Genomic DNA, 20,125 nt, shown 5'->3' with positions numbered 1-20,125 from the left:
AGGAAACCTGATGGCTGGCCCCCCTGTGGAGCCGCCATCACCGCCTGACGATGAGGAACCGGGTGCCAGAGGTCCCGCCCACCCAGGAGACGGCCCACTTCACCACAGGAGGCGGTACCTCTCTCTTCCTGTCCCTTTCCCAACTGTCCAGAGAGGACACACAAGCTGAGGGACCATGTGACCCTCTACCACCTCCACCCTGTGTTCCGTAGGTCTGTGCCTTTGGGGGATGAGGCCACCTCTATGAGATTGAGGGTGTGCGAGTGGCTGACGGACCATCTCATTGGAAGCTGGGCCACCTTGACTGACCTAGTGCAAAGTGTGTCCACTTTCCAGGTTTTCCGGGAACCTAGTGCAGGTGTTCCAAGGGACTTTAGAGACGCCATGGACAGTTTGTGCCATTTTGTGCAGGAGAGCCCGCCCCGCGTTTACCGCCTGTGGGGCGTGCTCCACCCTGCCCTGCTGCTGCACTGGAGGGTGCAGGTATACCTTGTCTCCCGGTTGAGCCCGGCGTTACGCAGGGCTTACCGGGCCCTGTTTTCGGACGAGACAATTGCCGGGCACCCCTTGTATCGCTATGGGCTGCGGTACCTGGTTGTCCCTCCCGTTCCTGCCCCGACGGTTAGGGGAGTGGTCGTCGACCCACCAGCCGCCAGCAATGGGGATGCCACTCCACCCCGACGCCTCCTGGACCAACCTGACCCCCGTCCGGATGATGATGAGGCCAGTCAAAGGAGGGATGCCCCCCAGGTGGGGGAAATTCCCATTCCGGAGCAGAGTGAGAGCTCCCTAGTCCTTTGGGAGCCCTGGCGCCCGGGAGCAGGAGCAAGTTTCGCCCCCAACCCGGAGTAACCTCGTCCCCCTCCTGGAGCCCTGACCGGGGGGTATGTTTTGGCAGAGATGCCGCGGGGTTACCCTGGAGTTCGCAGGGTGCACATCCTGATCCTCCAGGAGTGGTAGGGTGAGCTACCATCACCCCTACGGGCGGAGGCCAGTTTTGATATGGCCTTGGCCGCCCGGCTGATTTTCATCCCGGCTGTTGCTGGGATGGGCGTTGTAGCGCCACCCTGATTGTGGGTCCCACCTGTAGGTGGGACCAGGTTCCCTTTCATGTTATCCCGGCTGTTGCTGGGATGGGCGTGATTGCCCCCCTGAAGATCGGTGGTCCCACCTGTAGGTGGGACTGGCTCCCCAGAAAGAAGACGGAGGGGAGTGTGGTGTTCGTGGAACCATTTCTAGTACGAGCTACCTAGTAGCCATGACGTCAAAGGGCGGGAATCCGCTCGTGCAGATGATTCCAGAAGCTGACAGCTACATGCGAAGATGTATAGGTGAGTTCGGGGCAACCCACGGTTATTATATAGATAGTGTTAGGTAGATAAACACCATAATATTGTCATAATTGTGGACAATTTGTTTAATGGCTAAACCAAATATTTCCAAGTACTGGTGTGTTGTCCCAGGTTGTACGTCAGACGGACGTAAAAAGCGGAACCTGGAAAAGTATCCTGCAATGGAAGGAGTCGATTTTTTCCCGTTTCCCACCCGCTTAAAGAACAATAAAATTAGAAAGCGGTGGATCTCTCAGGTACATTGTTTTTGCAAAAGCAAGCCAAGATACTTAATTATTGACGTATATAAAATTCCAATCAGTTATTTTGCAAATCTTAATCAGAAAATTAATGTCGGTTATTCTAGATTTAAAGAATGTAAACATGACAAACTGTCAATCCGAATTTTCTCCATAAACCATTTATCTGAATACAAATATTTTACTGATTTACTAGATTAATAGAGAGAATTTTGAACCAAAAAGACATCACCGGGTGTGTTCTAATCATTTTGTTGATGGAAGACCTACTGAGTGTAACCCAATCCCAACATTGTTTCCAAGAAATAATTTCATGCGCCCTTTGAAGGAGAGACCACAGAATGCTGTAGAAAAAAGAAACATCACTTCTGCTCGACTTGATCAACTTCAGGATGATAATACAACTGAGACTGAACTTTTCAATGCACCACCAGTTGCAGCAGAAGTTATTGTAACTGCAGTTATGGAAGGTAAAATCAAAAATATATGTCTCGGATCTTTTGATACCCATGTAGTTGACCAGTTGCAGTAAAACTTTACTTATATATATTCTGGAGTGTGACCAGTTCTCGCCGAGTACCATTCTCGCCAGTGCATTGTTACGTCATTTTATCAACACAAAATTATATACGAAAAATGAGGTACCGGTAACAATGCACTGGCAAGAAATGGTACACGGTGAGAACTAGTCGCACACCATTATAGTTGATGTTTTAAATTGCACATCTAACTCAGGTTTATGGTATTGTATTGTTTATCTCTTTCTTATTGTTAAAGGTGAAAACACAGTTTCTCATGTTCGATCCAGAAAATTGCCAGGAATAGCAGCAAAGTCCAGTAAGGCTACATTTATAAAATGTTGTAATGATAAATAATAATACTGCAATTATTTTATCTACGAAAGTTTTAAATTTAAACATAGATGCAACAGTATATGCAAATCGCTCTTTTCACTAAATTTATATCATTGTAGGTGTTGTGAATCATGATCATTCATACATGTCTGAAGAAAAAAGCTGGGAAAGACCTGAACCTGTTGACATGTCCACACAAACAGATCTCACAGGAGAGGGCATTGAACTCTTGCAGCAGCAAACCAGAGAGATGAAAGCAAAACTATCTGACAAAGAAGCATTGTTGCGAGACTGTTTTTTAGAAAATGTCATCAAGTCCGATGTTTCAGTGAAACATTACACAGGGTTACCCAGTAAACCTATTTTGGATGGATTGTTTTCATCAATAGAATCAGATAAATGCAAACTCAAATACTGGTCAGGAAAAAAATCTGTCGGTGATATGAAGTATGAAGAGGAAGGTAAAAAACCAGGACCCAAACGGAAGCTCAGTCCCTATGAGGAATTCATTTTAACTCTTGTTAGACTAAGACTTGGAATAGTAGGATTTGTTCTTGCAGATTTATTTGGTGTTTCAAAGACCCGGGTATCCCAAATTTTTACTACCTGGATATCATATATGCACGATGTTTTCAGTCCACGTATTAAATGGCAGTCTAGAGAAAAAAAATATCAAATACATCCCAAAATCATTTAAGAAATCGTTCCCTAGGAGTTGTGCTATTATAGACTGCACAGAATTATTTGTTCAGAAGCCAAAAACTCCTACTTGTCAGTCAGCAGCCAACAGCTCTTACAAACATCATAACACTTTCAAGTGTCTAGTAATCATTACCCCTTCAGGTGCATTTAACTATATTTCAGACTTGTGGTCTGGAAATGTATCAGATAGGTATATTACCGAGAATAGTTCCTTTTTAGATAATATAGACCCATTCGATGAGGTAATGGCTGATCGTGGCTTTAACATTGGGGACCTTTTGACCTTGAGAAGAGCTACTCTTAACATTCCTCCTTTTACTCACAAGTGTCCTTGGGGTAAAGGAAAACGTTTGAATGCTAGCGAAGTAAGGAAAACTAGAAAATAGCAAATTTAAGAATTCATGTAGAAAGGACAATACAAAGACTAAAGTGTTTCAAACTACTCTCAAATATTATTCCATTGAAATTAAAACCTATTTGTAATCAAATGCTAAGAGTTGCTGCATTTTTCTGCAATATTGACAAACCTCTTGTGAAAAATTAGATGTATCACCTGTGTATTAAGTGAATAATTATGATGCTTATAACTTATTGTAAGTTTTTGTATTTAGGTATTTGCATGTTATCATGGTATTAATAAACAGCGATGTTGTTTATGTCTGAACTTGTGTTACATTTTTATGTTTACTTTATCTATATTAAAAGCTGAAATTAAATGATGCGCTGTCTGCATTGGTCAGTGTGACAACTTGTTTAGAGAGTGGCATATTTTCTATTTCTTTGGAAGAGAAGTTTTAAGTATTGATTTTTCTTGAAAATTTTAAGAGTATTGTTTATTCATGATAAAAAGCTATTAAATTGTCATGCTGATTGGTTGTAATTTTTCACAGATTTGAATTGTGATAAATTTGAACATTTTTGTAAAAGTGCACAAGTATTAAACAAAATTAAATAATAAAACAAAGTACCGGTACAAGTTATTGTGTTTTAATATTTCATTTGTACTTCTTTTTAAGAGCAGGAATTACATATTTGTTGAAGAAGAAATTTGATTTTGATGCAATCATTTCAAATAAGGTATTGTCAAAAGAAATTCTGTCGACAGATATTCCTTTCTGTGTGTAAAAGACAAAGTCACACCATTTTCTGTCACACACACCAAGCTGGGTCTGAATTTGGTAATACCAAGATGTGTTTGTTTTCAACTTAACATTGTTGTTGTCGTCCATATAAACAAAATAATTGTTGCCCCTTGTAGCAACTTCATCTGGAGATAAGTCTTTGTGTGTATATGTGCACTTAATCTCTAGAAGTCCATTCCCGCAGCATTTGCATTGCACAAGTCCATCTGGCGAGGCACCCATGTATGGATATTGCTTGGACACATGTAATCCACTTTCAACAATATGGGCTTTTATGTGCTCTTTTTTATAATTTTCCTGGTATAAAAGTCGAGCGATTGCTTCATGCTCTTTTCCATATTGCAGGAGTTAAAAGGGGCACAGAGCTGGAGTTCATGATTTTTTTTACAATATAATTATCTTCTTTGTTTGAATCTCTAAAGTGACACACAGAAAATGCAAGAGAGGCAGTGATTCTGCCTTCACGATATTTGAACCACTCAGTACAATTTCCTTGACCTTTTGTTAATATTTCAATTTTACTAATTAAATTTATATCGCATTTGCTTTTCAAAAAGGTAAGAAAATCTGTATTAACTTTCTCTCTTATAAATTCACTCATATGGTTTGTCATATTTGGTGGCTGCTCATCCTTTATTTCTTCATCACTGTCATCTGAGGGAGGTTCGAGAACATGAAGCAGTAAAGAATCCGATCCTTTACACAATCTATACAAATGACATTCTTCATCTCGCAAGGATTGTTCATGAACTTTAGAAGAGGTGCAGAAGTAGGTGCAATGCACGGATTAGTTTTATCGTATCTAACATCAAGGTCATCAATTTTTGTGGGAACTGACACTTTTCTAGGTATGTCCCATATGCACGGGCGATCTGTTCCTACTTGTGTCTTCCTGTCCATATGGTGAGTGCAAAAATCAGCCAAGGAAAACAGTAAAGCTGTGCAGTGCTTACACGTTCCATCATCCCTAAAAATGATTAAATCTGAATTGTAAAGTGTGTATATTTGCTAATACATCTATACTGATTTACAAAACAATGAAAAGTGCTCCTAAATAAAACATCACAATACATTTGGAAAATCTTTACACTATCAAGCATGTAGCAGGGCAGGCCTCCTTAAATTGTCATTAGTGCCCCCCCCCCCACTTTGAAAACAATGAGCAATACACAATACATCCCTGCAAATGTAGATCCTAAATGCACAAATCCAGAAATTTTTTTCAGGGGGGGAGGGGGTCCGACGGTTATTTGAGTTTGCCGGTTATGGGGGGGGGGGGGGTCCAAGACATATTTTTGGTGAGTATATAATGTAATTTTTAAAAAATTTAAAGAAAGAAAAGAATTTTGCAGGGGGAGGGGGTCTGGACCCCCCCCCCCCCCCGATCCGTACATGTCTTATAAGTTTCCCACTAATTTTAAAAGCAAATTCAGTGTAAACATTACTAAATGAATATGTGTTGATGAATATTATGTTTTATTGACATAATTTTGTAATGCATTAAACTTTTTATTCAGTACTGTAGTGATAAACACTTACGCAACACATGCACATCCAGCAGAAATTACTTGGCCATCCTTTTCCTGTAATATCCACATAATATACGGTTTCTCGCTTAAAGTTGTTTCCCTAACACATGTGGCCGAAACGTAATTATAATCTGAGTTTGGAATGGTGTACATCTGCACATTACTAATGTGTCCATCTTTGTACAGTTTATAGCCGTTGTCTTGTCTGTAATTCTTTAATCTGTTATCTGACCAGGCAGAACATCGCAGCAAATATATCAACACATCGCATATTTCCAGACAAGGAAGTTCTTTAAGATTCTTTGTAAAGCGACTTATAATAGTCGTTATATCTGGGGCGACAATTTCTTCTCCATCAAGACTTTGTATGGTGCGCCGTTTCAAGTTCATGACTTTGTAGTCGTCTTTCGCGACAATGATCGGTAACTGAAGTTCTAGTGCGACTTGAGCCAACCTGACTAACGTGAACTTTCTATATTCATTACAACTGATCCCCCTTTCTCTCAAAAAAATGCGTAATTCTGGGACGGTTTTTGCACCGATATGAAGATGCTGATCTGCCATTTTTTATGCCTAACAAATGATCACGTGACAGCAACTTTTCTACCTCCGCAGTAAAGACGATAAGATCTCGGAAATCGGCTATTGTACATCAAAAACTTGGGAGGGGGCTTGTTCACATTTATATCCAACACGGCCAGGGAATTCTAAGACAATTTTGGTTTAGCAACGCATCTCATTTTGGGGGGGGGGGTGTAATTGTTTCTTTTCTGGTTTTTGTGTGTGTGGGTATTGGAGAACATTATACCAATGTTCGTGGCGGGTCCTGGGGGACCTAATAGGAGGTCTTTTCGGGACACGTCTGGCCTGTGTGTTTTCCCCCATCTGTCAATTAGGCGGAGGGCCGGTGTATATGTGTTGGGAAATTGGCATCCCATGTGCTAATGATTGGGGTTCACAAGTAGTACGCCATACTTGGGACCCCCTCGACCTTCTAACAAAAGGGGGGAGGCTCACCGGGTGTACTCAAGGTTAGCAAGTACGAGTATATACCAGGGAGCAATCACCGGAAAACCGGGTAAACAGTCATGTCTCGACTCATCCCCGTCCACATGACATTTATCAAGCATGGGACATCTCTGGCACTTGTGATCAACAAAAGGCCCCCGTCTTGTCCGTTATGCACCTTTTGCGTGTTGGTATTTCGGTGGACCCCCAGACTTTCCATAGCAGAACAAGGACAGTGTGGCCTTTCTTAACACCCATGGACTTTGTGGTTAATATGGTTGTTGCTTTTGTCATAAAGAAATTGACATTTATCTGTATATTGATTCTGTGCTGGCAGATAATAAATTGTGAACTGTTACCTAGCTTGTTCTGTATTTAATACCAGCAAAATAGCAAAGCTGTTGGAGCGTGTTCTGATGAACACTGGCAGAATTACTCCATAAATAGCATTATCACAAATAGTCAGGCAAAATATTAGGGGTATCATGTATCATGACTGTTCAATAATTGCTTTATATGTTACGCACATATATAACATATCTTCAAAAAGGTCAAAATTAATGTGAGTTCAGACAAACTTGAAATGATGGGTAATTCCGACAATTACCACATTCAAAAACTACATACCATCTTTCAAAAAGGTTTTCGTCGCGTTTTGGGATTGATTTGTGCTTCAGAAGTTAATAAGTTCAAGCAGATAAAAATTATTTTTTTTTAAACTTTGCAATGAACTTATTCCTTAGCAGGGATCCCTGTGTTATATGCTATTTTGATTTTAAATTTTAAATTTTCAAAACTTCGAAGATAATTATCGATAATAAAATAAAAATATGCTCGTTTATTACTACTGCTTGATATTCATTTCATTTCATTAATATATTCTGTTTCACTTTTTCTAGAATTAGAAATATAGTTTTAATAATTATAACGTCTCTCTCAATTAGTATCAGTTTGAAACGAAATCATTACCACGTCAACAAAATTTGAATAGTTGCCGAATTCAACCAGCAATTATCAGAAAAAAACAGTAAGATATCAGTTTTCATTAGCATGTATTAGTATTAGACATTCAATATCAGATATGATCATTACAATATGGCAGAACCAGGACTAGATTAGGCCTGCAGCGGTGAAGACATAGATGCCATTAGTCCATCTGATAAACAGCATTGTCGGGACAGACCTCCCCCGCATCTTCCTCTTATAAAGCCTCTGCTGCAGTAGTTAGAGTTGTCCATACATGTTCCACCTAGACTCTCACAGCTAATGTCCGCCCCTTTAAGAAAATCAAAAAACAGAGAAGGGGTAACGATAAAATATTCAATATGTTTCCTTTCTAAATTCTCAGAAAATGTCAAATATTAATTTACTTTTTTAGTTTCAATATTAGCGAACTATGACCATGCAAAGAATAAATAGTTTTTTGTTGAAACTATGTTAATATTTGACAATAGAGACACTCTTATACCGTTAATTTTTAGGTAATATAAAATAGCCTTTCAATGATTTGTAACTTGAAGTTTAGTAAATTATTTTGTTCAATTTTAACTCGTCAACAAAATCAAATGATAAGTAGTTAAATAAACATCGAATGTATGTCTGTTTCACCATCGGCCATATAATTTAAAACAAACAGTTTATTTTTAATTACGTTTGTATATACATGTACCATTCAAAAAAGCATTTAAAAATATTTATAACACGTTGTGAATTGACACTGAAATATTCCAATTACTTCAAGGTTATTGGTAATAAAATAAAAGCAACTGAGTGTGATGCAATATCATTAACTTTAGAAAACAACCCTTTAATTGATAAATATTGTAACATTAAATTGGCATGGTCACGATTTTGGCTAAATTTTATTTTTGAATTTTTATGGTTAACAATTCTTTAGTAATGCATTTCTAATGATCAGCCAAAATTTGAGTGTTGGTCGTAAAATTATAAGCAAGATACAAACTCTCAATTCTTTGCTATGTAAACAAGGCTCGTGCTTTGTTTATGTTTACATTGGTACATATACCGGTTAAAGTTCTTTTTCAGGCTGATTTTTCTATCTGCTGATTCGTTTTGATCCATAAATAAACAGTTCCTAGTGTTTGTCACATTCACTTTAGGTCTAAACATGGAATATTCAAAATGTAAACAAAAACATCACCCAAACATTGTTTACATAACAGAGAATTTTGACCTCTGTATCTCCCTTATAACTCGACGCCTAACCATCAAATTTTGGTTGCTTATTTAAAACGCTTTGCTGAAATATAGTAAACATTTAAAAAAAATAATTGTTCTTTGACCAAAATCTTGACCATGCCCATTTAAAAACTACAATGTAGGTAAAATCATTGAATTATTAACAATAATTTGCATTAATGGCTTTTAAAATTCCAGAACATTAAGGCTGTTCTCAAGAACCTAAAATTATATTTTTTGTGCATTTTTGTATAAAGTCCATCATTACAAGGAGAATAAATCATTTGATATTTACATATATTTCCCATGACAAAACCCCCCTTTTTTCTTGAAAGGTGTAAAGAACTTTGACTTTTAAGTTGTTTTATTCTTACATTCATTATGGTCATATAAACGCAATTATTTTTACTGTTTGATTTTACCGATAATGCAGCACTGTCGGTCTACGGGACCAGAGCATAACCCACTTCCATAATAATGACATGGTGCTGACGTGGACTGACATCTCCCACCTACTTCCCAGCATGATGAATCACCTCCTACAAAATTGAAATTGAAAGAACATCTTATATAAAATTTAGTTGCATGTTTTATTTGTTATCGTATAAACAGCAAATTGAATTTTGGATATTTTAACGCGAAAAACAATATCTTATTTTACAGTAATCATTATAAGTCTTACTTATTAACTAGAAGAAACAAAATCACATGATGAAAGAAATTTGCCAAAAATTAAACCTCTTATCTTGAAACCTTCGTATGTTTTTCATGTAATATTATCAATCATGAATTTATACAAATGCATTTATAAAACAAAACAAAAATATAGCTAGTATTTATACATTATTTTTAAAAAGCAGTTTCTTTGATTCCAAAGCAATATAACTGTATCGTTTAAAACTTTTGTGTTTGTTTTGCTGCACACACTTGCTATCATGGTAATTCTGCATGGATTTGAATCCTTAGTAATACATAATTTAAAAATCATTTATTTTATTTTATTTTTATTTTTCGGAAAAAAATCTCTAATAATCTTATAATTATAGTAAATCAATTTCTGTACAAAGCAACAACAATGTAAGTTTGCTTTGATCATAGTTTCTAAAAAAGAATGACTAACAGAAGTTGTTTTTTGTCTTGTCATTGTAGTAGTTAATTTAAATTTTACAATAAAAATATACACCAAGAAAATTGCAGCTCATATTGCCTTGAATAATTACTTGCCCATGTTAAGACATTTTATAAAAAGGGCGTACTCTTACCTTGAACAAAGATGACAAAGCTGGGCAATATAACAGCAAGATACATGTAAGACATCTTTTTCAAAACCATCACGGTTTGCAACCCGAACAATAGAAAATGTGTACTGAGAGTAGCATAATCTATTGTCGATACCGTTTAATATATCTATTTGACGATCCTCTGAGCGACATGAGAACTTTCAAGTTAGCATTATTTATAACCACTTAAATTGATTTTCTAGTTTATGGATAAATAACATATGCGCAGATCCAGAAATTTTTTATCAAGGAGGGGAGGGGGGGGGGTTTCGAGGAATATTTATGTTTGCCGGGGGAGGGGGAGTATATTTTGGGTAATTTTACTATGTAATTTCAAGAAATTTGAAATTTCTAAAGGGGGATCCGCGAACCTAACACATGCACATTTTGTCACAAATGTGACGAAATATACATCTTAGTATAAAAGAATGTTAATTAACCTGAGTATATTTTTTGCCTCTGCATTACCGAGAAATACCCGTAAAAACTTAGCACCTCAAAAAAAATGTTCTCAGCTTATTGTTTCTGATGTTATGGCTTTATGACGTCAAACAGATCAACTGACGTAAACAATTTATAATAACTAGTTAAATAAAAATTAAACCCAAACAATTTGATTTCCTGAGAGAGCATATACTGCCGTGGTTAAATCGTGTATAATTATATAAGATTTTTTTTATATAAGGTGGTATATGGGTCTTACTGACGACATAGGCAAATGAGGTAGGTCGCATAAATCGATGTTCCTTTTCCTGATCGAGTGATTTTGATCGACTGTGGTGCCGGTATTTTGCATGAAATATACAAAAAACTAATGCCAGTCTTATTTAAAAGGCACTTATAAACTTGGTTTTGTATATAACTCATTATGCTCAAGATTTCGTTTCATAAGACCTTAAAAAATCAGTCAAACATAAATATCAACCAAGGATTTGTTGCAACACGTTTCCCGAATAGTCTAGGTTTGTAACGTTTGAGTATCATTTGTCAAATCAAAATATCAGTAAACTAGTTATTCCAGATGTGACCATTTATCAAACTTGTAAATTGTTTTCATAAACATTCACAATTTACCGACATTAATGAATCATATCACTGACACAATTGCATTTGAAAACATCTGTTTCACTAAATACGTAGTTAAACATAATATAATATGCATGTTGTCGCAGCTGATTTTAAATTTTACTGAAGGTTTTTCAAAATATTTGAAAAAATGTGGCTGATTTTGAAAGAAAACACACTCTGCGTTTGTACAGATAACATTTATATTTTATCAAAAAATAAATCTTTCGACCAAAAATACGTCAGAAAAAAATCTAAGGTATTATTTCAAAGTATTGAAATTTTTACTTGTATTGTATATATGAGATATTGTCCAAAAGTATTTCCTAGATGCAAAATAATTATGAACATGCAGCTTAAAGCGACAAAAATTTATTTATCTAAATATTTTAATTCAGATCTGAAAAATTAAATGCAAAAAAAAGTTAAAATGACGCAGTTAAAAACTTAAAGTTTCTAACTGCGTCATTAGGAAGGAGATGATGTCATACATGTATTTAGAAGTGCAGTGAGATAAGCCCCTGGTATTTTTTCTTCAGTGTGTCAGATTTAAATGACGACGGTTATATAGGTAATGACATTTGTTGTTATTGTTAGTCAAATCGGTATAGCGTAAATTCGCGCTAAATAATGCAATTTAATAAGTATTGTTTAAATTTTTTTAAAGGCTTGCAGCATATTTTGATGTCATGACGCACGTACATTTACCGCATTTTTGTTTTGTCTAAAGGACTTAACAACATTCACTGAGCTGCGCATGCTCCAAATGACTAGTAGAAATCAATTATACATGTCATGTACAAAATTAGGTATTACTTATTCATCGTATCAGTAACATCAGAGTGTATACTTGGCTATTACCCATGTTATATCCATGTTTCACCGCCCCAACATATCTTCTTAAAAACTCTTGGGGTATCCAGTTTTTCTTATAAGATTATAAGAATTACCGACTAAGACTCTTCATATCTCGTGCAGAGTGTAATACTGACGTTTGTGTTTTGAACGTAAATCAATTCGAGGCTATAAAGTCAGTCAGATTGAGACTAGAAAAGTCCTAATGTGGCGCTATAAATGATACGACTGGAACACTCTTTTGAAAGGTTAAAACGATTTTAGCTAAGTTTAAACGCTGTTGAAACGTGTGGTATTCATGAGAGGCATCAGCACACACATATTAACCAAGTTGTTATGTACATGTTCATCAAAGAATTGTCTTTGCCTGAATATTTTTTTTCTATACTTTTCCAATAAGTTTGAGGTTGAAAATGTCACGGACATTCTGTGTCGGTGCGCACCCGTGCGAACATTTAAGAAAAAAGTATGACCTACGTGATGAACCTCATAACATTTGTATTAACTATTCTAGCAATACATATAAAACAAACACAAACATTCGGTGCATGACAGCAAGCCGTGATTGCTTGACACCTTTCACAAAATACAGACAGAAAATGTTGAATATAATATAATATATCAGTTGAAACATGCAACAAAATCAAACACAAACAACTCCCCTTAACATACATTTAGCATCAGGGCTGGTCAGGAAAAAAAAACTAGAGATAAAACGATAACAATTGCAATGAAAAGCTCTAGATAACGTGTATCTGTACTCTGGTGGCAATGCAGGGAGATTGTGCGCACACCTCATAACACTTAATACTTTGTAATTATTCATTTTCTCTGCATTCTTTGCATTCAACGTAAAAATTGTCAGCGGAGGTTTAAAGTGTTAAAGGTAGAAGTAAAAAAAATACACACGTATACCATATGAGAAAATCCATTGATCACCGTAAAAATGCAGTGTAGATAAGTAATTTTTTGGGAGACAAAACTTCAGTGTTTCGTGTTGAATACAAAGAAATTAATTCGAATTTGATGTACTTGGAATAAACATTCATACGATAAAATGAATATTGATACATCTATGTCACAATCGAATTGATGATTTTTAAGAAATTTAATGAATCCCAAAATAATATTTAATATTTTTTGCGGTAAAAAATATTTTATTTTCAACTTTGATGATATTCAATAAATAATATTCATTTTTTTGCACGTATGTTCTTGAATTTTCATGTCTCATTACAGTTGAAAAGTGGTTATAAAATGACCGTGCATATATCATTAACTTAATAACTTCATAATCATTTTTAAATTCTAAAAAAAGCCTTTGGAATAATTACTGTCATTTCCAGATTGTGATTTTTGAAAAACGATAAAGACTTGAACATTCAAACTTTGAGGGATGAGAGACCTACAGTTGTAGATGTGTTTTAACATTTTTATTTTGTTCGGCGTAACTTTCGGTCGTCACCGGAGGCACTTTAAAAAATTTTATTTTTAAGTAATTAATTTATTTTCCAAAGAATAAAAATTTTAGTATAGATCCTTACAAATGTCATCTATGCAATGTTAAATAAACAAAAAAATTCTACTTCCGGTGAGATATCTCAATTATCTCAGAGAGCTTTTTTAAATTATATTTTGTACCCGCAAGATCTCAGAAACTGTATGTAATCAAGAAACAAAACTTTTATGATATTAGACATTTGATTGAAAATATGTTTAAACAGTTTCATTTTGTCGACCGTCACTTCCGGTCCACACCGGAAGGGTTGTAACAAATCAAGCTGTTTATCCGTTCAACTGTTTTCATTCGATAGTTTTAGTTACTTCGACAAATAATAATGTAAGATAGGCAAGAAAACAAGAAATAAAAAAATTAAATTATCATTCAGCACTTCCGTTTGCCCGTTTCCTGTCCCGAGACAAAAAACCTAATTTCGACGAGATCTCAAAAACGGTAAAGCTTTAACAACCAAACTTTGTGGGGTGATAGACCTATGAATGTACATGTGTGTACACTATTTTGTTTTGTTTGGCGTTACTTCCGGTCGTCACAGCAAGTTCACCCAATTCTGATTTTTTAAAAATATGTTGGTTCTTAGCAAGGAAGTAACATTTTAGCTATAAATTTAGAAAAGGTCGTCTACACATGGTAAAAAAAACATAAAAAGTCCTACTTCGGATAAAACATCTCAAATATCTCAGGTAGCCTTCTTTTTAAAAAAAAAAACAAAGTACTCGCAAGATCTCAGAAACTGTGAAAGATTAAGACGCAAAACTTGTATGGATAATGGACATTTGATTGAACATGTGTTTAACGGGTTTCATTTGGTCGTACGTCACTTCCGGTTCTCACTCGAAGCGTTCAAGCTAAAGCATTTTTTGTAACTTTAGATTTTTTAAAACATTTTACTCAATTTGATGAATAGTAACGAATCGTAGGTATATGTACTAAAATGTGTATTTTCAATTTCATAATCACTTCCGTTCGTTCGTTTCCGGTCCCGAGAGAAAAACATTTTTTCAACGGAATATTATAACAAGCAAAAGTTTGAACATCCAAACTTTGAGGAAAAACAAAACAATGTATGAAGATATTTTTACTTTGTTCTGTATGATCCGGCGCAACTTCCGGTCGTCACAAAAAGCACTCAAAAAATTGATATTTTGTTTTTTTGTTTTTATTTCTTGGGAATTCTTTTAAAGTATATATAATATCCATTTTTTTTACAAGATAAATGGATGTTTTGTACAGATTAATACAAGAGTAATGGAAGACCTCTTTGTTGCTATAGCAACAATAGTCTAGTTAATTATTTTTTCCCCTTTTTTTTGTCCACACGATTTCTCAGAGATGGCTGGACAGATTTTTGTGAAATTTCCTGGAATAAAAGATAACGACAATATCTCAAGGCTTTTTTTTTTGTCCAAAATCATTTTCGGTTGTCCGTTTTCTGTCCCGCGTTGAAAAAGCTTGTCATCTCGAAATCTCAGAATCGGTAATGACTTAAGCATCCAAACGTTGTGGGATGATAGACTTATAGCTCTAGATGTGTTTAAACTATTTTGTTTTGTTCGTCGTAACTTCCGGTTGTCACCGGAAGTACTTCAAAAATAATAACTTTTACGCATTAAATTCCTTTTACATAGAATAAATATATAAGTATAAATTTATACATAGGTTATGTATGCAATGTTATATGAACAAAAGAATTCTACTTCTGGTGAGATATCTCAAGTATCTCAGGTAACTTTTTTAAAACCCATTTGTACCCACGAGATCTCAGAAACTATTAATGATCAAGCCCAAAAACTTTCATGGATTGTAGTCATTTGATTGAAGATGTGTTTAATTGGTTTTATTTTTTCTTCCGTCACTTCCAGGCCACATAGGAAGAGTTCAAACTAATGGAGCTGTTTATCAGTTTAACTGTTTTCCTTTGATGTTTGTTGTTAGCTCAATGAACAATAATGTACAAAGGGCAAATATACAACAAATATTTAATACAATTTACATTGAGCACTTCCGATTGTTCGTTTCCTGTCCCGCGACAAAAAATCTTGTCACTCTAGATCTCAGAAACGGTAAAGACTGGAACATTTAATCGTTAAGGGGTGATAGACCTTTAGTTGTAAATGTGTTTGAACATTTTTGTTTTGTTCGGCGTTACTTTCGGTCGTCACCGGAAGCACTTCAATTTTTTTTTATTTTTACGTATCTAATTAATTTTCCGTAGAATGAAGATATAAGTATAGTTCCTTACGTATGTCATCTATGCAATGTTAAATAAACAAAAACAATTCTACTTCCGATGAAATATCTCGATTATCTCAGTAAGCTTTTTAGAACATATTTTGTACCCGCAAGATCTCAGAAACTATAAAGTGATCAAGACACGAATTTTTCATGGATGATAGACATTTGATTGAAGATATGTTTAGACAGTTTCATTTTGTCGTCAAATCAAGCTGTTTATCTGTTTAACTGTTTTCACTCCATAGTTTAAGGTACTCCGATAAATAATAATGTAAAATAGGCAAGTAAATAAAAAATAACAAATTTAATTTTCATTTAGCCCTTCCGTTTGTCCGTTTCCCGAGACAAAAACCCTTTTTTCGACAAGATCTTAAAAACGGTGAAGACTTGAACAACCAAACTTTGTGGGATTAAAGACATATGTATGTACATGTGTTCACATTATTTGGTTTTATCCGACGTAACTTCAGGTCGTCACAGCAAGTACACCAAATTCTGATTTTTTAAAAATATGTTGGTTATTAAGCAAGGAAGTAACATTTTAGCTATTAAGGTAGCTCCATACTCGTAAAATTCTCTGAGGAAAGTTGAAAAACCGAACTGATTTCGACTTAATAGACTTAAATGTCATCAATTGTTAGAAAAAATATACGTGTCATCACACTTTTTGAGATGCCAGATAAACATAAACTAAAGCATATTTTAGCATTAGAAAAATGTATTTTTTTCTGTTAAAAGTAAAATCTTGTAGGCAGAAATTTGTTTTTCTTGTTTAAATTTAATGTCAACTTTATCAGAAAACTAAAATTACAAAAATATTTTAAAATTAATCTTTAGAATAAGGAAAACTATAGCATTTAGACATACAACTGAGAGAAAAGTCAGAAAAAGAGTTATTTCCCCTTTGCATAGATAAAATATATAAAAATTTGGAAATTTAGTATAAAATTAAGTGCGAAAATATCTTTAACCTACCAATAACTCTAATTACATCCATGTGATTATATTCACATAAAATAAATTAAACTATCTTGCACAATTTTTAAAGAATTCAAAGTTTTACAAAAAAGTGTGACGTCACAGAACACTGGATCTACTTTAAAACACAAAAGGTCATCTACACATGATAAAAAAAAACGTAAAAAAGTTCTACTTCCGATGAGACATCTCAAATATCTCAGGTAGCCTTCTTTTTTAAAAACAAACTACCCACAATATCTCAGAAACTGAGAGAGATCAAGCCACAAAACATTTATGGATACTGGACATTTGATTGAACATGTATTTAACGGGTTTCATTTGGCCGTACGTCACTTCCGGTACTCGCTCGAAGCGCTTTAGTAATAGAGGTTAATTTTTTAACTTTAGAATTTTTTTTAACATTTCACTCAGAGTGAAGAACAGTAACGTATCGTAGGTAAATGTACTAAATATATCTACTTTTAATTTCTTTAATCACTTCTGTTTGTCCGTTTCCAGTCCCGAGACGAAAACCTTTACTCAACGAGATATTATAACTAAAAAAACTTGAACATCCAAACTTTGATGAAAGACAAAACAACGTATGAAGATATGGTTTGCTATGTTTTAATCGATCCGTCGTAACTGCCGGTTGTCACAGAAAGTACTCAGAAATTGAGTCTTTTTGTTTTGTTTAACTTAGAAATATTTTATTCCGTATTCTTTTACAGTATATATTGTATCCATTTTCTTTTAAAAGAAAAAAAGAATTTTTTTTTATACCGATAAAGACATGAGAAACGGAAGACCTTTTTGTTGCTATAGCAACAAGAGTCTAGTTTTTAGACCTTTTTGTTTTAAAGGTCGTGAGCAAGAGTTTGTATTTTCATGTTTAGTCTTGTCCAGTTTGTAAATAATCCATAGATGTTGTCAAATGCTGAGAATTCACCAATTCTGCAATTCTGCCAGGAGTAAGTTGAGTGTGGACATTTTTATTTAGTTGATTCACGTACAACATTGTAATTCCCTCTATTGAATCGACCAAGTGTATTCTTGCATCTTCTTGGGAACGTTTTTTTCATCAGTTGGTAAATTTGCAATGTAGCCTTTATAAACAAAGCTTAAAGTATGGCTTGTGATAACAGAGGGGCCTTGGAGGTGGCATGTGCTTGTAAACGCTACTACTCTCTATACAATATTATAGCAGCAATTTATACACAGGATTTACACAATTGAAAATATATTTTTACCATTTCTTAAATAACATGTGAATCAAACTCTGAACTACTGTTTTAAACTTAATGGACACACAACAACATTTTGAAGTTTGTACATGGCAAAAAGAGCGGCGGTAAAAAGTATGGCTTTCTACGTATTTGACCTTAAAGGTAATATGAAATGACTTTTAACACTATGATTTTCTTTCATAAATATAAAGCTTGGTATAAACAAATATTAAAATACGTGATGTAAGTTTTTGGTTTTTTTTTGGGGGGGGGGGTGAAAACTGAGCACCTGAAAAAATTCTTCCCCGCTTATCGTTCTTGCATGATTTTGTGGATTTATGACGTCACACAGACCCACCGATGTAACTAGTGTAATTTTACAGTAGTTTATCGATTAAGTTTTAGTAATTTTGGCATATATGAACGTGTCTTTCTTTTCAAATGAGATCATTTGATTTCGCAGTAACCTACAGATGACTTAGTTTTAATTAATCGTTAATGAATATATCTAATATCAGCCTCTCACCAGAGTAGAAGATCCCATACTACAATGGAAATTTAACGAAAGAAATGCTCTAACATTAACAGCTGATTAATGAATCATCCTTATCCTTTTGTAATAGAAACATCATTTTCTTCTTCGGTACGTATAATAATTGAGCTACATTTAAAGGGAATTAAAGCATTTTAATTGATTTGACTTATTTTGTCACATAAAAAATATAAGGCAGGCCAGTGAATTCGAAACTGTTTGAGGCATTGTGTACATAGTTTGTATTTAAGAGCTGCTATAAATTGCCGCAAAAATAATGTTAAATTTAATTTTGAAATAATATAAATTTCTGATGACTTATTAAAATATACATGTAGCAATATCTTTAGAAAATACTTTGTGTACACGTGTATTAACGTTTTATTAAATTTGATCGCGGAAATATGGCATTTATGGATTTAGAAATGTATCGGTAAAATAAATCGGTTGTTTGATAAAAACAGTAGTGAACGAATGTGAAGAGAATCAACAGATTTTATTAAGAACAAGCATCAATGATGATAAAAAACTAAAGAAAACATTGCGGAAGAAAGTGGGATATAGGGGATCTGTTAGTAAACACCGCACATACAAGTACACGTTTCAAAAACAAAATATTTAAAGAAATTTCTCTTAGACAAAAATGATTAAATGGTAACATATTTGTGAATTTGAAAGCAAAACAAACAATAAAATCGTGAAGTGAATGATGCACAATAAAGTTGTTTAGAAAAAAATCTTAATGAATTGTATGAATGTGCAAATGGGCAAAAACGATCAGTTATTTTTTAATTTGTCAATTTCATTAAAAAGATCGAAATAAACATATATATACATGCATATACTAAAATTTTATTATACCTGCATGTGGATCTAATTGGAAAATCATTCATTTTCCGTGCAGTCTCGAAACTGAATATGTACACGCTATTAAATAAGGCACACGATTTCATTTCTTGAGAGAAAAAATACTGACGCGGTTGATTATTGTATAATTATTATATCGTTTTTATATAAAATAGTATTTATTTTCTTTTAAAATGCTGCAAAATGACATGGATATTTGTATTCACAACATAGTTTTATAAGGCTAGTGGGTCTTACTGACGTCATAAGCAAGGGAGGTAAGCCGCGTAAGTCAATGTTCCTTTTCCCATTTAAGTGGTTTTGATTGACTGTGGCGCTCACATTTTGCATAAAATATCCAAAAAAAAAAACCAAAAGAATGTCAGTCTTATTAAATAGGCACTTATGAACTCATTCCCGTTTATAACTCAATATGGTCAGGATATCGTTTCATATGACCTTTAATGCCCAAACTAAAAATTTTATCTTACCTTGTTATCTTCACATCCATGTAAACCATTCATAAAGCCATTTCGAGATAAAGAGATAAAAATATATTGTAAGATGAAGAAAATATGTATT

The 20,125-nt window shown here is 34.5% G+C and overlaps 1 protein-coding gene and 1 long non-coding RNA gene across 3 annotated transcripts; one reads left to right on the top strand and one right to left on the bottom strand.

The window, feature by feature from the left end:
* The first annotated feature begins 1,396 nt into the window (after positions 1-1,396).
* LOC117683493 (THAP domain-containing protein 1-like) lies at positions 1,397-3,229 on the top strand. Of its 2 annotated transcripts, none has more exons than XM_066074027.1 (4): positions 1,397-1,588; positions 1,920-2,061; positions 2,369-2,428; positions 2,565-3,229. In XM_066074027.1, exons 1-4 carry the CDS (start codon positions 1,421-1,423, stop codon positions 3,140-3,142), a joined length of 948 nt encoding a protein of 315 aa, XP_065930099.1. In that variant the 5' UTR covers positions 1,397-1,420; the 3' UTR covers positions 3,143-3,229. The 2 variants fall into 2 exon arrangements, with proteins under 2 accessions (XP_065930099.1, XP_034308647.2); XM_034452756.2 differs by having other exon boundaries at positions 1,788-2,061; positions 2,565-3,215.
* A 4,638-nt stretch (positions 3,230-7,867) lies between these two features.
* LOC109618875 (uncharacterized) lies at positions 7,868-10,442 on the bottom strand. The gene is made up of 3 exons (XR_010710456.1): positions 10,288-10,442; positions 9,448-9,564; positions 7,868-8,102 (listed from the first exon to the last, which is right to left on the bottom strand). It is a non-coding gene; the product is annotated as an uncharacterized lncRNA (long non-coding RNA).
* Positions 10,443-20,125: the final 9,683 nt, after the last annotated feature.

The sequence above is a fragment of the Magallana gigas genome, chromosome 10 (assembly GCF_963853765.1).
Source record: "Magallana gigas chromosome 10, xbMagGiga1.1, whole genome shotgun sequence".
NCBI lineage: Eukaryota > Metazoa > Mollusca > Bivalvia > Ostreida > Ostreidae > Magallana > Magallana gigas.
This window is presented reverse-complemented; position numbering and strand designations above follow the sequence as displayed.